Source organism: Cololabis saira, chromosome 2 (assembly GCF_033807715.1).
Source record: "Cololabis saira isolate AMF1-May2022 chromosome 2, fColSai1.1, whole genome shotgun sequence".
Taxonomy (NCBI): Eukaryota; Metazoa; Chordata; class Actinopteri; order Beloniformes; family Belonidae; genus Cololabis; species Cololabis saira.
Window position 1 is genome coordinate 2452326 of NC_084588.1, and position 22103 is coordinate 2474428.

Consider the following 22103-nt stretch of genomic DNA (forward strand, 5'->3'; position numbering starts at 1 on the left):
AGGAGGGTCTTTTTGCCCCCCGTAAACGTGCCCTAAAAGTCACCAAATTTTGCACCCAAGTCAGGCCTGGTGAACAATTTGATATTTAATGGTTTGCATTAATGGGCGTGGCCTAATGGCTCAACAGCGCCCCCTAGAAAACTTTGTTCCTCAAGCCCCACAATACGGTTTGACGTACATGCACGAAAATCGGTACACACCTGTATCATGGGGCAACTTAAAGAAAAGTCTCTTGGAGCCATGGCCGAAACCCAACAAGAAGTCGGCCATTTTTAATTAATCGTGTAATTTTGGCACAATTTATGCCATTCCTCTTACAGTTAATTCAGCACGAACTGTAACGTGCACCCAGGTGTGTTATACATCAAAATGTGCGTCTCCATCCTGCAACAACGCGCATTACTTTTCTCTTTCAAAAGTGTTACCGTGGCGACGCTAGACGCCAAAAAGCGCACCCCCCCTTCATGTGATTGGTCCATATTTGATAGTTCTCCAAAAGTCACCAAATTTTGCATGCAAGCCAGGCTTGGTGATAAATTTGATATTTAATGGTTTGCATTAATGGGCGTGGCCTAACGGCTCAACAGCGCCCCCTAGAATACTTTTCTCTGCCATAACATAACTTTTGAATGGTTTGACATAAAGAGTCGTGGGTGGTGTCATGGGACTCGGTATTGAGTCCTTGACCATAATTGGTGAAAATTAGCCCCGCCCCTTCTTCTGATTGGTTGTCCCTATTTTCTGCTATAACTTTTGAATGGTTTGACATAGGAAGTCGTGGGTGGTGTCATGTCTGATATGCTTATGGGGGACGGTGGCCGTGAGTGAGAGGGCCCGTTCATCGCTGCTTGCAGCTTTAAATTGATTTGTGTTTGTGTTGAACCACATTTCTCCCTTTGCTTTCAACATGTATCGTTTGGCTTCATTGACTATCCTGTAAGAAAAAAAACAATTTTATATTATTAATCTTATTATACTTTTGACAAAATGGTTTATTCATAAATCCCGGTATAGCCTACTAATCAAAAGCCTCTTTTTTGTATTTTTGAAAATGTAGTTCATTGTTTCATTGAGTCCTGATGTTTCGCCGCTGAGTGTGTGTCTCCCCCTGGCGGTGGATTGTGCTGTTTGCATCTTGTCTTTCAATAAAAAAAATAAAAAAAAGCAGCTCAATGGGGCGGATACGGATACATGTCTATGGTCCACGTGGTCACGTGGTCAAACGTCACTGTCGGACAGACTGAGCCGAGCACCGAAAGTTTGCGGATCAAACTAGAAACCCTCCCGGTCCGGTGTTCCTGTTGTTAGTGAGGTCTTGTTGCTACAGCACCGAGGGAATGGGCCGGAAGGTGACGCTGGCCACGTGTTCTCTGAACCAGTGGGCTCTGGACTTTGAAGGAAACGCAGAGAGAATCCTGAGGAGTAAGTGCTTCACGTGTTTACCGAGGTTTATTATCGACATTTCCTGCAGAACATGCAGCTGGACAGATCAGTCACCAAACCTCCAATAACAACACAATAAACACCAACATCAAGACTTAGAATTACCAGAAATGGGGCAGCGCTTTCATGTGTGAAAACACCACTAAATGTCTCCACACATTTGAACTAAAGAGCAACTTTCTGACCCTTTTTGAACACGAGACACTCATGTAGGCTACAGGACTGTCAGAAAATTTGAATATTGTGATTTTCTGTAATGCAATTACAAAAACAAAAATGTCATACATTCTGGATTCATTACAAATCAACTGAAATATTGCAAGCCTTTTATTATTTTAATATTGCTGATCATGGTTTACAGCTTAAGAAAACTCAAATATCCTATCTCAAAAAATTAGAATATTCTGGGAATCTTAATCTTAAACTGTAAGCCATAATCAGCAATATTAAAATAATAAAAGGCTTGAATATTTCAGTTGATTTGTAATGAATCCAGAATGTATGACATTTTTGTTTTTTTAATTGCATTACAGAAAATTAAGAACTTTATCACAATATTCAAATTTTCTGAGACAGTCCTGTACATCAGAGACTTGTTGCCATAGCAACCATCCAGACCTCTCAGGTCTGCTCCGTGTCCCCAGAACCAGAACCAAACATGTAGAGCAGCATTCAGCTTATATGCTGCACAGATCTGGAACCAACTTCCAGAAAACTGCAGGAACTCTGAAAACCCTCAGATCCTTTAATCAACCTTTAAAATTAATTAGTTTACAGCTGCATTTACTAAATTACTTAAACTATTCTGATTTATTTAGATTTAAAGGAGCCGTCTGTAAGAAATGGCCAAAACTGGTACTGCAGTCACTTTCCAAATATTGTTGAGCGGCGTGTACCCTCCCCCTCCTCCCCCCGACCAGAGGTTGCCAGGTAGGCTGCAGAATGCAGCAGGAACGTAGGCTGCCATGGCTGCCATAATTAGAGCCGAGCTGGCAACCCGGATGCCGAAACAATACTGACTTGGTGATTGGGAGATAGGTGGAGGGTGGAGCTTCAGAAACAATACTGACTTGGTGATTGGGAGATAGGTGGAGGGTGGAGCTTCAGAAACAATACTGACTTGGTGATTGGGAGATAGGTGGAGGATGGAGCTTCAGAAACAATACTGACTTGGTGATTGGGAGATAGGTGGAGGGTGGAGCTTCAGAAACAATACTGACTTGGTGATTGGGAGATAGGTGGAGGGTGGAGCTTCAGAAACAATACTGACTTGGTGATTGGGAGATAGGTGGAGGGTGGAGCTTCAGAAACAATACTGACTTGGTGATTGGGAGATAGGTGGAGGGTGGAGCTTCAGAAACATTACTGACTTGGTGATTGGGAGATAGGTGGAGGGTGGAGCTTCAGAAACAATACTGACTTGGTGATTGGGAGATAGGTGGAGGGTGGAGCTTCATAAACAATACTGACTTGGTGATTGGGAGATAGGTGGAGGGTGGAGCTTCAGAAACAATACTGACTTGGTGATTGGGAGATAGGTGGAGGGTGGAGCTTCAGAAACAATACTGACTTGGTGATTGGAAGATAGGTGGAGGGTGGAGCTTCAGAAACAATACTGACTTGGTGATTGGGAGATAGGTGGAGGGTGGAGCTTCAGGCCAAAACAAAAAATGACAACATAAACATCAGTTGAGGGCTGCAACTCCTCTTTTTAAACTGGAATATCCTGGCTTGAGTGCTGTTGTCAGTGACATAAGTATTTGAAATGAACATGATTTTTAAATGTCTGTTGACATATCGGGGTCATTTTATGATTCGTTTTATTATTGCTCTTACATACAGCTCCTTTAAACAATGTTAATTTCAGTACTAAACTGTAACTCTAGCTTAACTCTAACTTGTCATAACTTCAAACCTCTTTACTTTTCATGTTCTCATGACGTAAAGCAGCTTGAATGGCCTTGTTGCTGAAGTGTACACATAAATTATCCTTGCTTTACCTAGTTTGTGTGTGTAAGTGACGTTAGTTTAACATCAGCTTTCTTTTGTCCTGCTGTTCAATTCAGGACATTGTTTTTATAAGTAAGTTGGAAAATCATTACATGGTGCTAAACACTGAGTTTTATTTCAGTCTAATATTTGAGGACTGCAAACCTGAAGGATGTCATTTTTCAATAGTATCACTAAAAGAGATGGCACAATGTGCAAATTATTTGAATCAAGTTTTAAAGGAGCTTGAGGCAGGATTGAGGCAGGATTTATGAAAAAAATGTGTATACGTTTTAAGTTTTCTAGTAATAATGTCAGATGAAGCGTTCCAAACCAAAAAGAATGATCCTCTAGTGTATCTCTCCGTTGCCTTGAACAGGCTGTGTGCTGCAAAATGTGCTGCAATTCGGTCCCGAATTTCCCGCGCTGTCCTGCGGATGTGACGTCACATGACGCTGCATGCACGTTCTCCCCGTTCTCCCGTGCCGGCTTCACTGTTGGCTGCAGTACCCCCAACGGCCGTCGTGGTGAAGGGTGGCGCTAGAGAGTCTCATTTCTTAAAAGGAGCCTCATGCTCCTTTAATGATGCAGTTCTTTGTTTATCCAGACTAATTGTCATTTAAAAATTTGCATTGCTCTTTTATTGCCTTGCCTTTTTTTTTTTTGCCAGTAATTAATAATTTGAGGTTCGTTAAGGAAAAGGAACCCCCGCTTCCACCACCATCCATGAGAATAACCCATTTATTTATATGTTAATATTTGTGTTGCTTGTGTTTCTGTGCAGGTGTAGAGATCGCTAAGACTCATGGAGCCAAATACAGACTGGGTCCAGAGCTGGAGATCTGGTACGATTATATCAATGATGCACTTCAAATATGCTGGTTTGATCGATTGATTGAATTGTTTATTTCGAACACATAAGGGAAAAATATAACATTTTAAAACAAATTCAAAACATACAGAAAAAAAGCATCAGCAACAAAAACGTAATACAGACAGGGAAAAAAAAAAACTGTGTCCGAAAAGCAGCAGGTAGAAGTAAAACTTATGTAACCCTGCCCCTTTGTTACCTCTATTATAAATTAAACATAAATATTAATAATAAATAGCTGCTAATTTACCTATTAGGCTACAGATTTTCCCATTGGTTGAGCCTTTGCACCTAACCAGCTAACAAACACAATCTTTCCTTAACATAACTCCTCAATCAAATAACTTCCCACAACTTCTTTTTTGTACCGTGTTTTAAATTGATTTATATTTGTACATTGCTTCAACCCATCACCCAACCCATTCCATAGATCCACTCCAACAACTGAGATACACACGCTTTTCCTTTTACAATCAACACATAGTTTTTTTAAATTAAATTATAACCCCCTCCCTGTCACAAAACATTTTCTGTAATATCCCTGGAAGTGAATCAGTTCTTGCTTTGAATATGATTTGTGGAGTTTTTAGTTTGACAATGTCCCAGAATTTCAACACATGCGACTTTACAGTTTTTCTCTATTGCCAAAACACAAAACCCAGTACTCTAAACCAAATGACCAGTTGCCTAAACACATTTAGTAAAACTACCCCCCTTTTGCCACAACCACAAACACAATTCACCTGTAGACACTGTTCACAAAACCCATCCCCTTTTTCTCAAAACTCTAAACACATTTTGCTGTGCTAAAACACATTTTGCATATAACTCTGCTCCAATATGCATTGTGAAGCTCATGTGATGCAAAATGCTACCCACAATCAGCAAAACTTGAACACAATGAACATACCTGGTTTCAATCAGTAAACACAACTACTCATAATTGAAAACACCTATTGCAAATGATGTGACCACACCTATATAAGTCAGTGCAGTTTGCTGAAGGCTCAAAAACAAAAATGGATGATCAAGACAGAAGAAGAGGAGTTCGTGTCAGAGGAGGGAGAGGAGCAGGTCGAGGAGGGAGAGGAGCAGGTTGAGGAGGGAGAGGAGCAGGTTGAGGAGGGAGAGGAGCAGGTCGAGGAGGGAGAGGAGCAGGTCGAGGAGGGAGAGGAGCAGGTCGAGGAGGGAGAGGAACAGGTCGAGGAGGGAGAGGAGCAGGTCGAGGAGGGAGAGGAGCAGGTCGAGGAGGGAGAGGAGCAGGTCGAGGAGGGAGAGGAGCAGGTCGAGGAGGGAGAGGAGCAGGTTGAGGAGGGAGAGGAGCAGGTTGAGGAGGGAGAGGAGCAGGTTGAGGAGGGAGAGGAGCAGGTTGAGGAGGGAGAGGAGCAGGTCGAGGAGGGAGAGGAGCAGGTCGAGGAGGGAGAGGAGCAGGTCGAGGAGGGAGAGGAGCAGGTCGAGGAGGGAGAGGAGCAGGTCGAGGAGGGAGAGGAGCAGGTCGAGGAGGGAGAGGAGCAGGTTGAGGAGGGAGAGGAGCAGGTTGAGGAGGGAGAGGAGCAGGTCGAGGAGTGGGCCAAAGAGGACAAGAAGCAGTCCAAAGAGGAGCAGGCCAAGGAGGGAGAGGAGAAGGATGTGTGTCTGCCACCCTACTCTCCGTTCCTAAACCCAATAGAGGAGTTCTTCTCATCATGGCGGTGGAAGGTCTATGACCGCCAACCTTACACCAGAGAGAACCTTCTCAGGGCTATGGACCTGGCCTGTGATGATGTGGCTGTGCAGGTGTTCCAAGGCTGGGTGTGGCATGCCAGGGCATTCTTCCCACGTTGTTTGGCTATGGACAATATTGCCTGTGACGTTGATGAGGTCCTGTGGCCCGACCCAGCCCGACGTGATGCCGCCCCATGATTTCGGTGTCAACATACAACATACTGTGTCAGTTTTCAAACGTACTGTAATAAAAGATATCGCACCCTGAACATTGTGTTCTCAATTGTTACTTTACTGTATCTATTGTGTGTAATGGATCCTCTATGGAGTTTACGGTACTAATTTTTGCATTGAGTTGTGATGTTACTGCATTTGCTGCATTATGTAACTATTCCCATGAAATGCACAAATCTATAGTTAATGCCCAAAACATATTTGAGAATAAATAAGGGTTGCTCAAATGCATCCTGGCAGTTGTGAAACTGTAAAAAGAACAGTCTCACACTGTGAACATTGTGTTTTAAATTTTTTTGGTAATGTGGTTAATGATGCTCAGTAGTGTTTACATTTTCACAGGCCTTGAGTGGTATTTTGGTGTCAGAGTTTGCTTTTGAGCATGTGAGCAACTGTTTTGGTGTGATGGGTTGGTTTTTGAGCATATGAGCAACAGTTTTGGCGTGATGGGTTGGTTTTTGAGCATATGAGCAACAGTTTTGGTGTGATGGGTTGGTTTTTGAGCATATGAGCAACTGTTTTGGTGTGATGGGTTGGTTTTTGAGCATATGAGCAACTGTTTTGGTGTGATGGGTTGGTTTTGAAAAGAAACTGTGAGGTTTAGTGTACGTAGCTTTAGAAAAGTGTTTTGTGTTTAGAGTTTTGTGAAAAGTGAGGGCAGTATCGTGAAATGTGTTTAAGCAATAGAGAAAAACTGTAAAACCAGTGTGTTTGTGTGATCCTTATAACCTTATAATTATTATATTCTTATAACCCACATTGTGAAGTTTCCCGATTGCTTTTGTCTGCAGTCTGAATAGCGGTTGTAAACTGATTATATATGTGTTGCCCCAAACTTCCACACAATAATCCAGATATGATAATCCATACTAGTGATGAATACAGAATGTAATGATTTATAATCCAGCATTTATATTGTTCTCCCCAATATTGCTTAAAGGGATTGTGACATGAAAAACACATTTTTCTTGATTTTTTGTGTTTTGTTGGGTGTCTTGACATCAATTACACCCAAAAAAAACGAACTTTTAACATTCAGTGTATTGTGTGCTTTCTGGGAATTTCTGCATTATGTAAAAACGGCATGTGGTTTGGTGGCGGACCGTGACGTAAAGGGCCGCTAAATCACCGCCCCCTCCACCCAGCTCCCTGCCCATCAGCGCTGAGCCGCGGGCTGGAGGGAGAGAGACGTCTCTCCTCTCCACCCGCGCTCTGCTTTTTTTTTCGCCTACGACCTCAGATCAGACGAGACAACCCGCTGCATAAGCATATTACTAAGCGGAGGAAAAGAAACTAACAAGGATTCCCTCAGTAGCTGCGTGCGAAGAGGGAAGATCTCAGCGCCGAATCCCCGTCCGAGCGGCGGGCGTGGGAAATGTGGCGTACGGAAGACCGCTTGCCCGGTGTCGGTCGAGGGCCTGAGTCCTTCTGATCGAGGCTCAGCCCGTGGACGGTGTGCAAGACAAAATCACATACCATTGATCCACTGTCTGCTGTGTGCGGGGAGTTTGGGGGAGAGGAGGAGTGGAGGAGGGGGGGGGGAGTTGGGAGGAGGAGCGGGGCAATGATTGACAGGAAAGGGGGAAAAGGACGCGTTTTTCACTGCGCAAAAAACACCGTCATGAACAAAGCCAGGCATGGAGTACTGGAGTGAAGTTTTTCTTGTTACACCCTTTTAGACACATTTGAGGGATATTGGCCAAGACTTTTAATAGTGTTAAAAGCATGTTAAAAATGATGTCACAATACCTTTAATATTGTTTAAGTTCCACATTATGTGGATCTTCCTGTATATCCCAGTGTAAATGTATATCATGATATAAAAGAGTATTTAGGTCAGCATGACATCGTTCACACTTTTCTTTTAGATCTGGTTTTGGTTTGACTTCCCTCAGCTGAACTCTCTAATCTCATTCTTTACCTCTTTATCATGTATTTCCAGCGGCTACGGCTGTGCCGACCACTTCTACGAGTCGGACACGTTACTCCACAGCTTCCAGGTCCTAAAGACGCTGCTGGAATCTCCCGTTACCCAAGACATCATCGTTGATGTTGGAATGTACGTACAATCCTCAGAGAGACTTCTGCAGACCTGCTAGTGCAGACTATACGCTTTAAACATCTTTAACACTTGTGCTGTCTGCGGGGGGGGGAGGGAAGGAAGGAAGGAAGGAAGGAAGGAAGGAAGGAAGGAAGGAAGGAAGGAAGGAAGGAAGGAAGGAAGGAAGGAAGGAAGGAAGGAAGGAAGGAAGGAAGGAAGGAAGGAAGGAAGGAAGGAAGGAAGGAAGGAAGGAAGGAAGGAAGGAAGGAAGGAAGGAAGGAAGGAAGGAAGGAAGGAAGGAAGGAAGGAAGGAAGGAAGGAAGGAAGGAAGGAAGGAAGGAAGGAAGGAAGGAAGGAAGGAAGGAAGGAAGGAAGGAAGGAAGGAAGGAAGGAGATAGGAAGGAGATAGGAAGGAAGGAAAGAAGGAAGGAGATAGGAAGGAAGGAAAGAAAGAAAGAAAGGAGAAAAGAAAGGAGAAAAGAAGGAAGAGGAGATTGAGGTGATTCTGACCCAGAGACAGCACCAGGTTAAACTACAGGTTGGTTCATTTGAACATCCAGTGATAATAACAGCTCAGTGATAATAACAGCAGCTCAGTGAACACTTGGAGCTTCTGGTTCATCATAAAAGCTTGAAAAACCCACATTTGTGGAGCCTCTCACATTTCTAAACTCAGTCTAGAGGACTGTTTCTCATGTGGACTCATGTCTCAACGTCTTCTTCTGCAGCACGTTTGACCATTTACATGTTTTGTCCACATCAGGCCCATCATGCACCACAACGCGCGCTATAACTGCCGGGTCCTGTTCCTGAACAGGTAAGCAGTCCAGGCTGACGTGCTACTCTCTTTCTGCACATTCACACTATGCTGGTTTTGGGTTTGTATGTTTTTTTAGCTGAGAGTTAACGGTTTTCTTAACTGCGTTTCCTTCCCTCCTCTAGGAAGATCCTGCTGATCAGACCAAAGATGCTGATGGCCAACCACGGCATCTACCGAGAGATGCGCTGGTTCTCCCCGTGGAGACAGCTGAGGTCTGGGACACCGGCATCCACATCTAAATCCACCTTATTATTACAAGAAAGCTCTTTTATATACAGGACTGTCTCAGAAAATTTGAATATTAGTGATAAAGTCCTTTATTTTCTGTAATGCAAAAATGTCTTACATGCTGGATTCATTCCAAATCAACTGAAATATTGCAAGCCTTTTATTATTTTAATATTGCTGATGACATTTTTGTTTTTTTAATTGCATAAAGAACTTTATCACAATATTCTAATTTTCTGAGACAGTCCTGTATGTATGTATGTATATATATATATATATATATATACACACATACACATACCAATATACTATCTACATTATTTATGTATTTAATAATAATTAAATAAGTTGTATATGTATCTATTCAAGAGATGTTTCTTTACTAACAACTTGAATTCTTTTATGTTAATGGTTTGCTTAAAGTGTTTGGGAAGTGGGTAATAATGGTGATGTGCAAACCGTACGTAGTTTACATACTACGTACATATTATTTATTTAAGGTTGTTTGCATGGTTCCCATGCGGCTTATTCCCTAACTGCTTGTATTTATCTGACTCTAGACACGTGGAGGAGTATTTCCTGCCCAGAATGATCCAGGACGTAACAGGCCAGGTAAATAAACCATGTATTCATGAATTTATTAATAAATTGTTGTTTGTAATTTATGATTCAATCCAGTGACTGAATGTTTTTAAAACATTTGAGAGCTCTCAGACCATTTATTCAAACCCAACTAAATCAGTTCAGTTACTTTTCAGTTCTGCTGAGTTTATTTCAGCAACAGTTCACAACAAAAGTCACGCCAAGGTGCTTTGTATAGACAGTAAACCAGTTTAGTGCAGTCCAGGTAAATACAATCCAATTAAGTCCAATTCCAGTTCAGTCTCATTTTTAATAATCCATTTATAATCCAGTCCATTCCAAGTGAGTCCATCTTTAAAATCGACATAATGCCAATACTTTAAAGCAGGGGTCGGCAACCCCCGGCTCTAGAGCCGCATGCAGCTCTTTAGCGCCGCCCTAGTGGCTCCTGGAGCTTTTACAAAAATGTTTGACCCTTTATTTCCTTTTTCTTCTTTTTTCTTTTTTTTCTCTTTTTTCTTCTTGTTTTCTCTTTTCTTTCCTTTTTTTCTTCCTTTTTCATTTCCTATTCAATCTCAACATTTCGACTTTTTTCTCGACATTTCAACTTTTTTCTCAACATTTCGACTTTTTTCTTAAAATTTAAACTTTTTTTTTCGAAATGCATAATGAAAAAAACAAATCTTCCCCCAGTTATAACTAATATAGAAACATGCAGCATGTGCTGCCTTCATTGTAATACAAGACTTTTCATTTTTTGCGGCTCCAGACATATTTGTTTTTTGTGTTTTTGGTCCAATATGGCTCTAAAACCTTTTGGGTTGCCGACCCCTGCTTTAAAGAGTGGTTTTCTTTTCCTTCTGCAGGAAACCGTCCCGTTTGGAGACTGTGTTCTGTCCACCAGGGACACGTGCATCGGTACTGAGATCTGTGCAGAGCTCTGGAACCCCAGCAGGTGCAGGAACTCAGTAACTCAGTAACTCAGCGCTGCACAGCAACAAGGGGGTTTTTGGAAAGACTTTTCACTTGAAATGACTGAATTCTCTTGTTTTTCCTTGTGTTTTCTTCAGCCCACATATCCAGATGGGGCTGGACGGGGTGGAGATCTTTACTAATTCCTCTGCCAGTCACCACGAGCTCCGCAAAGCCCACCAGAGAGTCAGCCTGATCCAGTCAGCCACCGCCAAGGTACACGTTCACCGGAACATTTAACACTGGTGCTGTTAGGGTCAAGGGAGGAGGGAGAGAGGAGGGAGGGAGGAAAGAGGAAGAGAGAAGGAAGGAGAGAGCAGGAGGAAATAAGGAACAGGAGAATGAGGTCATTTTGACCCAAAGACAGTCCCAGGTTAAACATCAGTTCAGTTATAGCGGCTCCACCGGCCACTTGTCTCCGCTAACACTGATCATGCTGGGGGGACTAATAACAGTAATATTGTACAGTGTATTTTCAGTGGATTGCAAACAATCCCGTGCTTTTCCAGTAACTGTAATAATGTGTTGTTGTTCCAGAGTGGGGGCATCTACCTGTACTCCAACCAGAGGGGCTGTGATGGAGACCGGGTCTACTACGACGGCTGTGCCATGGTGGCCATCAACGGAGACGTGGTGGCCCACGGGGCTCAGTTCTCTCTCAATGACGTGGTAGGAGGGAGAAACACACACACACTAGGATGGGCGGGATGGACTAAAACATTTATCACCATCATTTCTGGCCATTTATCCCGATAACGATAAACAAAATACCAATTCAACTCCACCTTTGTAACTATAAATCTATCACCACATTCAGTCTCTGGAGCCCCCAAATCACTGCTCTAAAAGATACTAAATACTACTAAACTACACCAATTATTACACCACTCTGGTGGAGACCTCAGCAGCTGCTGTTATATATAATAATATGTTATATATAATAATATATCATGTAAAATAAATAATAAATTACTTGTATTGTCATCCTTTGCACTCACTGTTTTTTTGCAGACTGCACATAATAGATGATGTTTGCTCCTCTTCTCTTTTAAATCCAAACCAGTTCCAGATAACGGAGCTGGAGCCTCGTTTAACAATGAGCTCCTCGCTCTCAGATCCGCCTCCCGCCATGTTTGTTAAGGCTGATTGATGGTTCTCCGTTAAATCGACGCAGAGTCTACGGTGTAGTGTACGCGGCGACGCGCACCGTATGTTGCGCGTCTCCGCGTACACTACACCGTAGACTCTGCGTGGATTTAACACAGAACCATAAATCAGCTTCACACAAAAACGTCATCAACGGGAATTTATCGTTTTTACCGCGAGATGACAAATTCTTACCGTGGGGAATTTTTTTGACTGTATATTGTACTTGCATACGTATGTATGTATGTACATACATACGTGTGTGTATGTATGTATGTTCATTCATACATACGTATGAATGTATGTACATACTGTTTTTTCGCGGGGGTTACGTGTGAAAAAGAACCAGTGATAAGTGAAATACGCGAAGTACCAACCTTTTTTTTTTTTTTTACAATTATTATACAAGGCTTCAAATTGCAGAGATCAGTCCCGCCCCACCAGGACCAGATTATTGGATTTGAACGGGAGAAAATGAAAAATGAATGATTATGAAAAAAAATACAATAAGTACAGTAGGACGGATTTTGACTGGTGTGTATTCCACTGCTCTTCTGAGCTGCTGCATCCCGACTCTGTAGCGTCTTTTTCTCCTAAAGCCGCGGTGCAGGTGGGTTTTTACCAGAGAAGAAAATAGTTATGGGTCGTTGTTGTCGCTCTTTTTTCTTCTGGGCAAAAAGATTCTTATAAACCGACACCATGGATTATATCTGAGACTGTAATGAACGATTCATCAAAGGTTCTTGAGCTGCTGCTGAAGCTCATTGGCCGTTCTCAGCTTGTTGCTAAGCAACCAACGTTATTGATACAGGAAGTGTAGAAGCGGGGAGACTGTTTAGCCAATCAGAATGCAGAACACGATGCACAATGCAAATCCATGAAGCAGCAAAGACGTGAAAGGGATTACAGTACTGTGAAGAAATCAGCATTTACTTCTCAGTTTTGGCAGAAAAAAGGAAAGGGATTAGGATCAAATCAATCAAAATATAGTACTTTAGAAACGATATGTCAATCTTCAGTACTTGGTTGGAATCCCTTTGCCTCGACCGCTGCCTCAGGGCGACAGGTCTTGCCTGGGAGTTCTGGAAGCCCAGGTTTCCGTGGTGCTTGCTGTCAGCTCTTCTCTGTTGGGGGGTCCGGTGCCCTCACGTTCCTCTCCAGAGAACCCCACACATTCTCATGACTGTGTTTCCATGCATCAATGACCCTTTTAAAACCCAAATATTGGCAATAGCCCGAATTTGCACGGCCATGTAAACACCAATAACCCCTTTTGAATAACCTGAATTTGCTCATATTCGAGTTTTTAAAAACCCCAATATGAGCCCTGGGTTACTCCTTTTAAAACCTGAATATTGGGTCATGTAAACACCAAACGGAATATCCCCATCAAACGGAACAGGAATTTGTTTTCTGCACATGCTCTGTTCACAAGGAATCCTGGTCTTTTGAGTCCAGGAAGTTCTTATAAACACGGAGAAACCAAGACCAGGAGGAGACTAATCACTTCATAAATGTAATGAAGGATATGAACATTTCTGCATTTGTAGACGGTAGAAAGTACCGGGATAGAAGATTTACAAGAAGGAGAGAGAAAAGTTGCGCGAAGCAGCATTTGTTTTAAATTTGGATACAGGAAGAAGAAGAGGAAATTATGGGAATTGCGTCATGATGTTTTCCGTGCGTCGCTGGTTTCATCCAGATATCCTGAATGATTAATTACCATGTAAACGGAATATTCAGAATGTTTCAGTAACCGGAATATTAGCAATAACCTGAATTATTTGATGCCCGGGTGGCCCAGGCATCAAACCCGGCTCCAGAGCTTGTGAAGCCCCCCACCACCATCACCACAGCCGGCAAGGGAGTCAGAACCAGAGAGGCAGCTAGTCTGTGTTTGTGTGTCTTGCAGGAAGTGATCACAGCCACGCTGGATCTGGAAGACGTCCGCAGTTACAGAGGAGAACTGTGCCACCAACACATGGTGAGAAAGCAACACCACCACCTTTGTATTTCTCCTACTTTCTCCTACACCTGAACCTGCAGCGTGGGAGTGAGAGGGGCAGGGTAACGGCCCGGTCAGGCGGGGGAGAGATTTGTCCGTCAAGACTCCTCTCCCTGGCCCTGCCCCTTCTCAACCATTCCCTGACCCTGAACCTAACCTGGGACTTGCTGATTGGGCCGGAGCCTCGGGAGCTGCATGCTGGCCTGCAGTCCCCACCCCTGGTCATCCCGTTGCTGCTTCCACCTGCCTGCGGTCCCCACCCCTGGTCATCCCGTTGCTGCTTCCACATGCCTGCGGTCCCCACCCCTGGTTATCCCGTTGCTGCTTCCACCTGCCTGCGGTCCCCAACCCTGGTCATCCCGTTGCTGCTTCCACATGCCTGCGGTCCCCACCCCTGGTCATCCCGTTGCTGTTTCCACCTGCCTGTGGTCCCCACCCCCGGTCATCCCATTGCTGCTTCCACCTGCCTGCGGTCCCCACCCCCGGTCATCCCGTTGTTGCTTCCACCTGCCTGCGGTCACTCCCAGTCATCCCGTTGCTGCTTCCACCTGCCTGCGGTCCCCACCCCCAGTCATCCCGTTGCTGCTTCCACCTGCCTGCGGTCCCCACCCCCGGTCATCCCGCTGCTGCTTCCACCTGCCTGCGGTCCCCACCCCTGGTCATCCCGTTGCTGCTTCCACATGCCTGCGGTCCCCACCCCTGGTCATCCCGTTGCTGTTTCCACCTGCCTGCGGTCCCCACCCCCGGTCATCCCGTTGCTGCTTCCACCTACCTGCGGTCCCTACCCCCGGTCATCCCGTTGCTGCTTCCACCTACCTGCGGTCCCTACCCCCGGTCATCCCGTTGCTGCTTCCACCTGCCTGCGGTCCCCACCCCCGGTCATCCCGTTGCTGCTTCCACCTACCTGCGGTCCCTACCCCCGGTCATCCCGTTGCTGCTTCCACCTGCCTGCGGTCCCCACCCCTGGTCATCCCGTTGCTGCTTCCACATGCCTGCGGTCCCCACCCCTGGTCATCCCGTTGCTGCTTCCACCTGCCTGCGGTCCCCACCCCTGGTCATCCCGTTGCTGCTTCCACCTGCCTGCGGTCCCCACCCCTGGTCATCCCGTTGCTGCTTCCACCTGCCTGCGGTCCCCACCCCCGGTTATCCCGTTGTTGCTTCCACCTGCCTGCGGTCACTCCCAGTCATCCCGTTGCTGCTTCCACCTGCCTGCGGTCCCCACCCCCAGTCATCCCGTTGTTGCTTCCACCTGCCTGCGGTCCCCACCCCCAGTCATCCCGTTGCTGCTTCCACCTGCCTGCGGTCCCCACCCCCGGTTATCCCGTTGCTGCTTCCACCTGCCTGCGGTCCCCACCCCCGGTCATCCCGTTGTTGCTTCCACCTGCCTGCGGTCCCCACCCCCAGTCATCCCGTTGCTGCTTCCACCTGCCTGCGGTCCCCACCCCCGGTTATCCCGTTGCTGCTTCCACCTGCCTGCGGTCCCCACCCCTGGTCATCCCGTTGCTGCTTCCACATGCCTGCGGTCCCCACCCCTGGTCATCCCGTTGCTGTTTCCACCTGCCTGTGGTCCCCACCCCCGGTCATCCCATTGCTGCTTCCACCTGCCTGCGGTCCCCACCCCCGGTCATCCCGTTGTTGCTTCCACCTGCCTGCGGTCACTCCCAGTCATCCCGTTGCTGCTTCCACCTGCCTGCGGTCCCCACCCCCGGTCATCCCGTTGCTGCTTCCACCTGCCTGCGGTCCCCACCCCCGGTCATCCCGCTGCTGCTTCCACCTGCCTGCTGTCCCCACCCCGGTCATCCCGTTGCTGCTTCCACCTGCCTGCGGTCCCCACCCCCGGTCATCCCGTTGCTGCTTCCACCTGCCTGCGGTCCCCACCCCCAGTCATCCCGTTGCTGCTTCCACCTGCCTGCGGTCCCCACCCCCGGTTATCCCGTTGCTGCTTCCACCTGCCTGCGGTCCCCACCCCTGGTCATCCCGTTGCTGCTTCCACCTGCCTGCGGTCCCCACCCCCGGTCATCCCGTTGCTGCTTCCACCTGCCTGCGGTCCCCACCCCCTGTTATCCCGTTGCTGCTTCCACCTGCCTGCAGTCCCCACCCCCAGTCATCCCGTTGCTGCTTCCACCTGCCTGCGGTCCCCACCCCTGGTCATCCCGTTGCTGCTTCCACCTGCCTGCGGTCCCCACCCCCGGTCATCCCGTTGCTGCTTCCCCCTGCCTGCGGTCCCCACCCCCGGTTATCCCGTTGCTGCTTCCACCTGCCTGCGGTCCCCACCCCCGGTCATCCCGTTGCTGCTTCCACCTGCCTGCGGTCCCCACCCCCGGTCATCCCGTTGCTGCTTCCACCTGCCTGCGGTCCCCACCCCCGGTTATCCCGTTGCTGCTTCCACCTGCCTGCGGTCCCCACCCCCGGTCATCCCGTTGCTGCTTCCACCTGCCTGCGGTCCCCACCCCTGGTCATCCCGTTGCTGCTTCCACCTGCCTGCGGTCCCCACCCCTGGTCATCCCGTTGCTGCTTCCACCTGCCTGCGGTCCCCACCCCCAGTCATCCCGTTGCTGCTTCCCCCTGCCTGCGGTCCCCACCCCCGGTTATCCCGTTGCTGCTTCCACCTGCCTGCGGTCCCCACCTCCAGTCATCCCGTTGCTGCTTCCACCTGCCTGCGGTCCCCACCCCCGGTTATCCCGTTGCTGCTTCCACCTGTCTGCGGTCCCCACCCCCGGTCATTTTAAGATTAAGATTCCCAGAATATTCTAATTTTTTGAGATAGGATATTTGAGTTTTCTTAAGCTGTAAACCATGATCAGCAATATTAAAATAATAAAAGGCTTGCAATATTTCAGTTGATTTGTAATGAATCCAGAATGTATGACATTTATGTTTTTTTAATTGAATTACAGAAAATAACAATATTCTAATTTTCTGAAACAGCCCTGTATGTACCACTTGAACAAGTGTCACCATTTAATTTTGCTGCATGGCTCTTGGTTATAGGACAATGAATTGAAGCCTTGTCGCAGGATCAAAGTGGACTTCTCTTTATCCGGAGGGAATGACATCTACCTCCCAACTCACCAACCCATACAGTGGAGCTTCCACACACCAGAGGAGGAGATCAGGTACTAACATCTTTCATTTCACTGATCAGTTATTTATTCTGGAAAGACAACTGAGCATGAGAGAGTCTCCATGTAGAACTGTCACTGTAGTTGACGCCGGTGTGGTTCAGTTTAGGGCCGGCCTGCTGGCTCTGGGACTACCTGAGGAGAAGTGGACAAGTGAGGACAAACACACACTGGAGGAACATTAGTCGCTCTCAGAGCGTTGGTGTTACTGATGGTGCGGGTTTGTGTTCCAGGCTGGTTTCCTGTTGCCCCTGAGCGGCGGCGTGGACAGCTCCTCCACCGCCTGCATCGTCTACTCTATGTGCACACTGCTCTGCCAGGCCGTAAAAGATGGCAGTGAGTACAATTTACATTTGTTCTAACTCATTTTTTTGGTATATACAGTAATTCCTGGCTAGAACGAGGTTCACCTTTCACGTCTCGCTGCTTCACGGATTTGCATTGTGCATCGTGTTCTGCATTCTGATTGGCTAAACAGTCTCCCCGCTTCTTCACTTCCTGTATCAATAACGTTGGTTGCTTAGCAACAAGCTGAGAACGGCCAATGAGCTTCAGCAGCAGCTCATGAGCGGGACCTTTGATGAATCGTTCATTACAGTCTCAGATATAATCCATGGTGTCGGTTTATAAGAAACGGGAGAAAATGAAAAATTATTATGAAAAAAAAATACAATAAGTACAGTAGGACAGATTGACTACGTTTACATGCAGTCAAAATTTGGGTTATTGCTAATATTCTGGTTACTGAAACATTGGGAATATTCCGTTTACATGGTAATTAATCATTCAGGATATCTGGATCAAACCAGCGACGCACGGAGAACATGATGACGCAATTACCGTCATTTCTGCTTCTTCTTCCTGTATCCAAATTCAAAACAAATGCTGCTTCACACAACTTTTCTCTCTCCTTCTTGTAAATCTTCTATCCCGGTACTTTCTACCGTCTACAAATGCAGAAATGTTCATATCCTTCATTACATTTATGAAGTGATTAGTCTCCTCCTGGTCTTGGTTTCTCCGTGTTTATAAGAACTTCCTGGACTCAAAAGACCAGGATTCCTTGTGAACAGAGCATGTGCAGAAAACAGATTCATGTTCCGTTTGATGGGGATATTCCGTTTGGTGTTTACATGACCCAATATTCAGGTTTTAAAAGGAGTAACCCAGGGCTGATATTTTTTTAAAAACCCGAATATGAGCAAATTCTGGTTATTCAAAGGGGTTATTGGTGTTTACATGGCCGTGGAAATACTGGTTATTGCCAATATTCTGGTTTTAAAAGGGTTATTGATGCTGGAAACACAGTCAATGACCCTAAATTGGAAGCTTAGAAACCAACATGTTTTCTAACCAGATGCCAGTCTGTTTCTCCTCACTATTAAGAAAGAGATCAAGCAGCAGACGGTGATATTTGTCTCCCTCTTCCAGACGCCCGGGTGCTGCAGGACGTCCGCAGGCTGGTTGGGGACGACTCGTACACACCCCAGCACCCTAAGGAGCTGTGTGGTCACGTCTTCACCACCTGCTACATGGCCAGTGAGAACTCCTCCCAGGAAACGTGCAGCCGGGCCAGAGAGCTGGCCGCTCACATCGGCAGGTAGGCAGCTCAATCACACTGGCTGAAGGTTTTACCTTCTAGAAATACTTTGGTCCAGATTTCTGCTCAACTGATCAGAAAGAACAAGCTCTACAGCAGATCTGGAAGCTTCAGCATCAGCTTCAGCATCCGCCAGCAAGAGTTTATGAGATCTGGAAATGTCTTTGAGACTCTGAACTAGGCCTGTGTTGAAAAAATCGATTTTCCGATTCTAAATCGATTCTCATATTTATTCCTAAAAATCGATTCGTATGTCTAAAGTTATTATTTTTTTTTTTTTATTTTATTTTTTTCCTTCCCATCATTACATTACAACTTTTGGTATTTTTGTGTTTATGCCCAAAAAATAATGTTTTGTTGGACTCAATGTTTTTGCCTTTAAATATGTTTAAAGTTATGAAAACATTCATACCTTTAAACATTTTTTATAATTGCATAAATTGTCTATATTTCATTACTGTATATACTGTCTTGGGGTTACATTTGCATAAAATGCTAAAAACCAAATTCTCAAAAATTAAAAACCTGAAAAAAAAATGAAAATGGAAAGAAATAAAACCGGAATCTGTGAAAAAATAAAACTGATTTCATCCGTCTCTGTTTCCTCCCTGGATGTGTTTGATAATTCTGCCCCACGATGTTTCTGTTTCAGTTCTATCAGCATTCTGGGAGCTGATTGGTCCTTACAGCATCATTAGCTGCAATACTTGCTGTTGAATCTCAATATAACACTAGTATTAATATGTTGCATAACTACAGTCATATCATTCATGCAACAGCTCAAAAAACTGTTTTTATAACACTAATCGATATCCGAATCGAATTGGATTGAACCAAATCTTGATAATCGATTCTGAATCTTAAGAATCAGAATCGAATCAATTTCTTGACATTTGAATGGATCCCCAGCCCTACTCTGAACAACACAACCTGTTTACAGAATCAGAGCATTACATGAATGCACCAAGACATATACATTTGATGTTTAATTGGGTAGAATTACTTTATCAGTTTGGTGTTTTGTTCATTGATTTAATGTATTTTTGTCTGCATATATATCAGTGACTAGTGCAGTTAATATTTCTGTTGATGTATTTGATTAATGAAGCTTCATCGGTTTACTGGTGGAGCTGACGGTCTCTCTGTTTCAAATTTCTCCTACTAAAGTTGCAATCACTGAAATCCTGAAACATAGGTGATTTAGAAATGTACGGAAGAGTATTAGGGCCATGCAGGTGAAAATTTATTTGAGAAGGGATTCGAGATTAATGTTTTAAATACAATTTCGAGAAAAAAGTCAAAATGTCGAAATTAATGTTGAAATACAATTTCAAGAATAAAGTTGAAATTTCGTCTTTTTTCTCAACATTTCAACTTTTTTCTTGAAATTGTACTCAAAAATACAGATACAGCAGAAGTGTTCGAAATTATTGATATACTGAAACCATCTGCTCCAGGGCATGACGATATTGGTGCTTCGCTGATTAAATCTGTGTCTTTATCTATTGTAGAACCATTAACACATATCTTGAATCTATCATTGCAGACAGGATGTGTGCCTATGGATCTAAAAATTGCTAAAGTTATCCCCCTTCATAAATCTGGGGACACAAAATTATTTAATAACTATCGACCGATTTCTATTTTACCATGTTTTTCGAAAATTTTAGAAAAACTGGTTCAAAAAAAGAATGTTATCACATTTAAACAAATACAGTATTTTACATGAGCACCAATATGGTTTCTGGGAAAACCATTCTACAGAAATGGCCCTTCTACAACTGGTTGAAAAAATCTATACAGCCATAAACAAGAATTAATACGCTCTGGGAATTTTTTTAGATTTATCGAAAGCTTTTGATTCTGTTGATCATGCTATTTTACTTTCTGAGTTACATCGCTATGGTTTTCATGAATATTCATATACATGGCTTGTCAATTATGTTTCAAATCGTGAACAATTTGTCTCTGTCAATGGTTGTACTTCTTCCAGAGCCCAGTTATCATATGGTGTCCCCCAGGGGTCCATACTCGGTCCGTTATTGTTCCTCGTATATATTAATGATCTTGCATCTGTTTCCTCCACTATACTCCCCATTCTTTTTGCTGATGATACTAACTTGATTTCGACACACAGTAACTTTGATTCTTTGATTAGTGAAGCCAACAAAAATAAAACATACTGTAAATCCAATGCAAATATCACTATTGGGGATAACGACATAACCCAGGTTTCCTTTACCAAACTTTTAGGGGTTTTAATTGACGAAAGGTTATCATGGTCCGAACATATTAATCTTGTCAACAACAAAGTATTGAAATCAATTGGTTTCATCAGAAAAATTAGTGCTTTTATATCGCAAAACTCTTTAAACATACTTTATTTCAGTTTAATTTATCCATATCTCAGTTATTGTAATATTGTTTGGGCCAGTACTTATTCTTCTAATTTACAGAAATTATTAATCATTCAGAATAAATTTGTTAGATTAGCCACCGTAATTATTTCTCTCCATCTGCTCCTCTCTTTAGGAAACGTTGCATATTGTCAGTATACGATATAAACATACTTCAATCATGCATATTTATTTATAAATGTATCCATCTTTCCCACTTGCTTTCCAAATCTTTTCATGAATTCTTTACAGCCAACTCTCAGGTCCATACTTACAACACACGACACAGTAACAAACTTCATCCCCCTTTTTGTCGCACTACACACACGTTTTCTTTTGCTTCTAGAGGCTCCTTAATCTGGAATTCAGTTCATTGTTGAATCATCCTCTTCTATCAAAATGTTTAAGTTAAGACTTAAAAATATTCTGTTAAATCAAGACTCTTAAACGTTAATTTTACAGTATGTTAGATGTGGATTATTACCCTACACTACTCATGTTTTAGTCTTTTGTGTTCCCTGCTCATGTTGTTTGCTTTCTTATTGTCTGTTGTTTTAGCTTACCCTCTCGGTTTATTTTGTGAATACCAGTATTATTGTTGTTGTTGATTTATTTGTCAATTCTTTAATTTCCTTGGGGAGGTGCTTTTTATAAGCTCGTACAGGGTTTTTTAAACCTCTCCCGCACATATTACTTTTGTCTGTTAGTAGTTGTTTTTGTTTTTCTCTTTTATGGTGCAAATAAAAAAAAAGTAAAAGTAAACATTATTCTCGACATTTCGACTTTTTTCTCAAAGTGCATAATGAAAAAAAAATCTTCCTCCTCTAAAATATAATTTTTATTTTTTTCCTGCCTGGCCCTAATACTCTTCCGTAGGAAATGTGAACAGTTCAGTAAGTGGAAAAAAAAGTTGTTTTTTTTATCTGTTTCTTGCAGCACACACTTGAATA

At 44.2% G+C, this 22103-nt stretch overlaps 1 protein-coding gene across 1 annotated transcript in view; it reads left to right on the forward strand.

Annotated features, from left to right (window-relative positions):
• Nucleotides 1-1219: 1219 nt before the first annotated feature.
• Nucleotides 1220-22103, forward strand: part of nadsyn1 (NAD synthetase 1) — a 26734-nt gene continuing 5850 nt past the window's right edge. Inside the window, exons 1-15 of the mRNA XM_061708191.1 lie at nt 1220-1422; nt 4217-4277; nt 8184-8300; nt 9046-9099; nt 9225-9314; nt 9891-9942; nt 10779-10867; nt 10983-11100; nt 11422-11553; nt 13943-14014; nt 17027-17151; nt 17262-17310; nt 17391-17493; nt 18589-18757; nt 22090-22103. The exon at nt 22090-22103 is cut by the window's right edge and continues 122 nt beyond it. Of these exons, the coding sequence (XP_061564175.1) occupies nt 1338-1422; nt 4217-4277; nt 8184-8300; nt 9046-9099; nt 9225-9314; nt 9891-9942; nt 10779-10867; nt 10983-11100; nt 11422-11553; nt 13943-14014; nt 17027-17151; nt 17262-17310; nt 17391-17493; nt 18589-18757; nt 22090-22103 (1330 nt within the window). The 5' untranslated portion in view covers nt 1220-1337. The remainder of the gene's footprint in view (nt 1423-4216; nt 4278-8183; nt 8301-9045; nt 9100-9224; nt 9315-9890; nt 9943-10778; nt 10868-10982; nt 11101-11421; nt 11554-13942; nt 14015-17026; nt 17152-17261; nt 17311-17390; nt 17494-18588; nt 18758-22089) is intronic.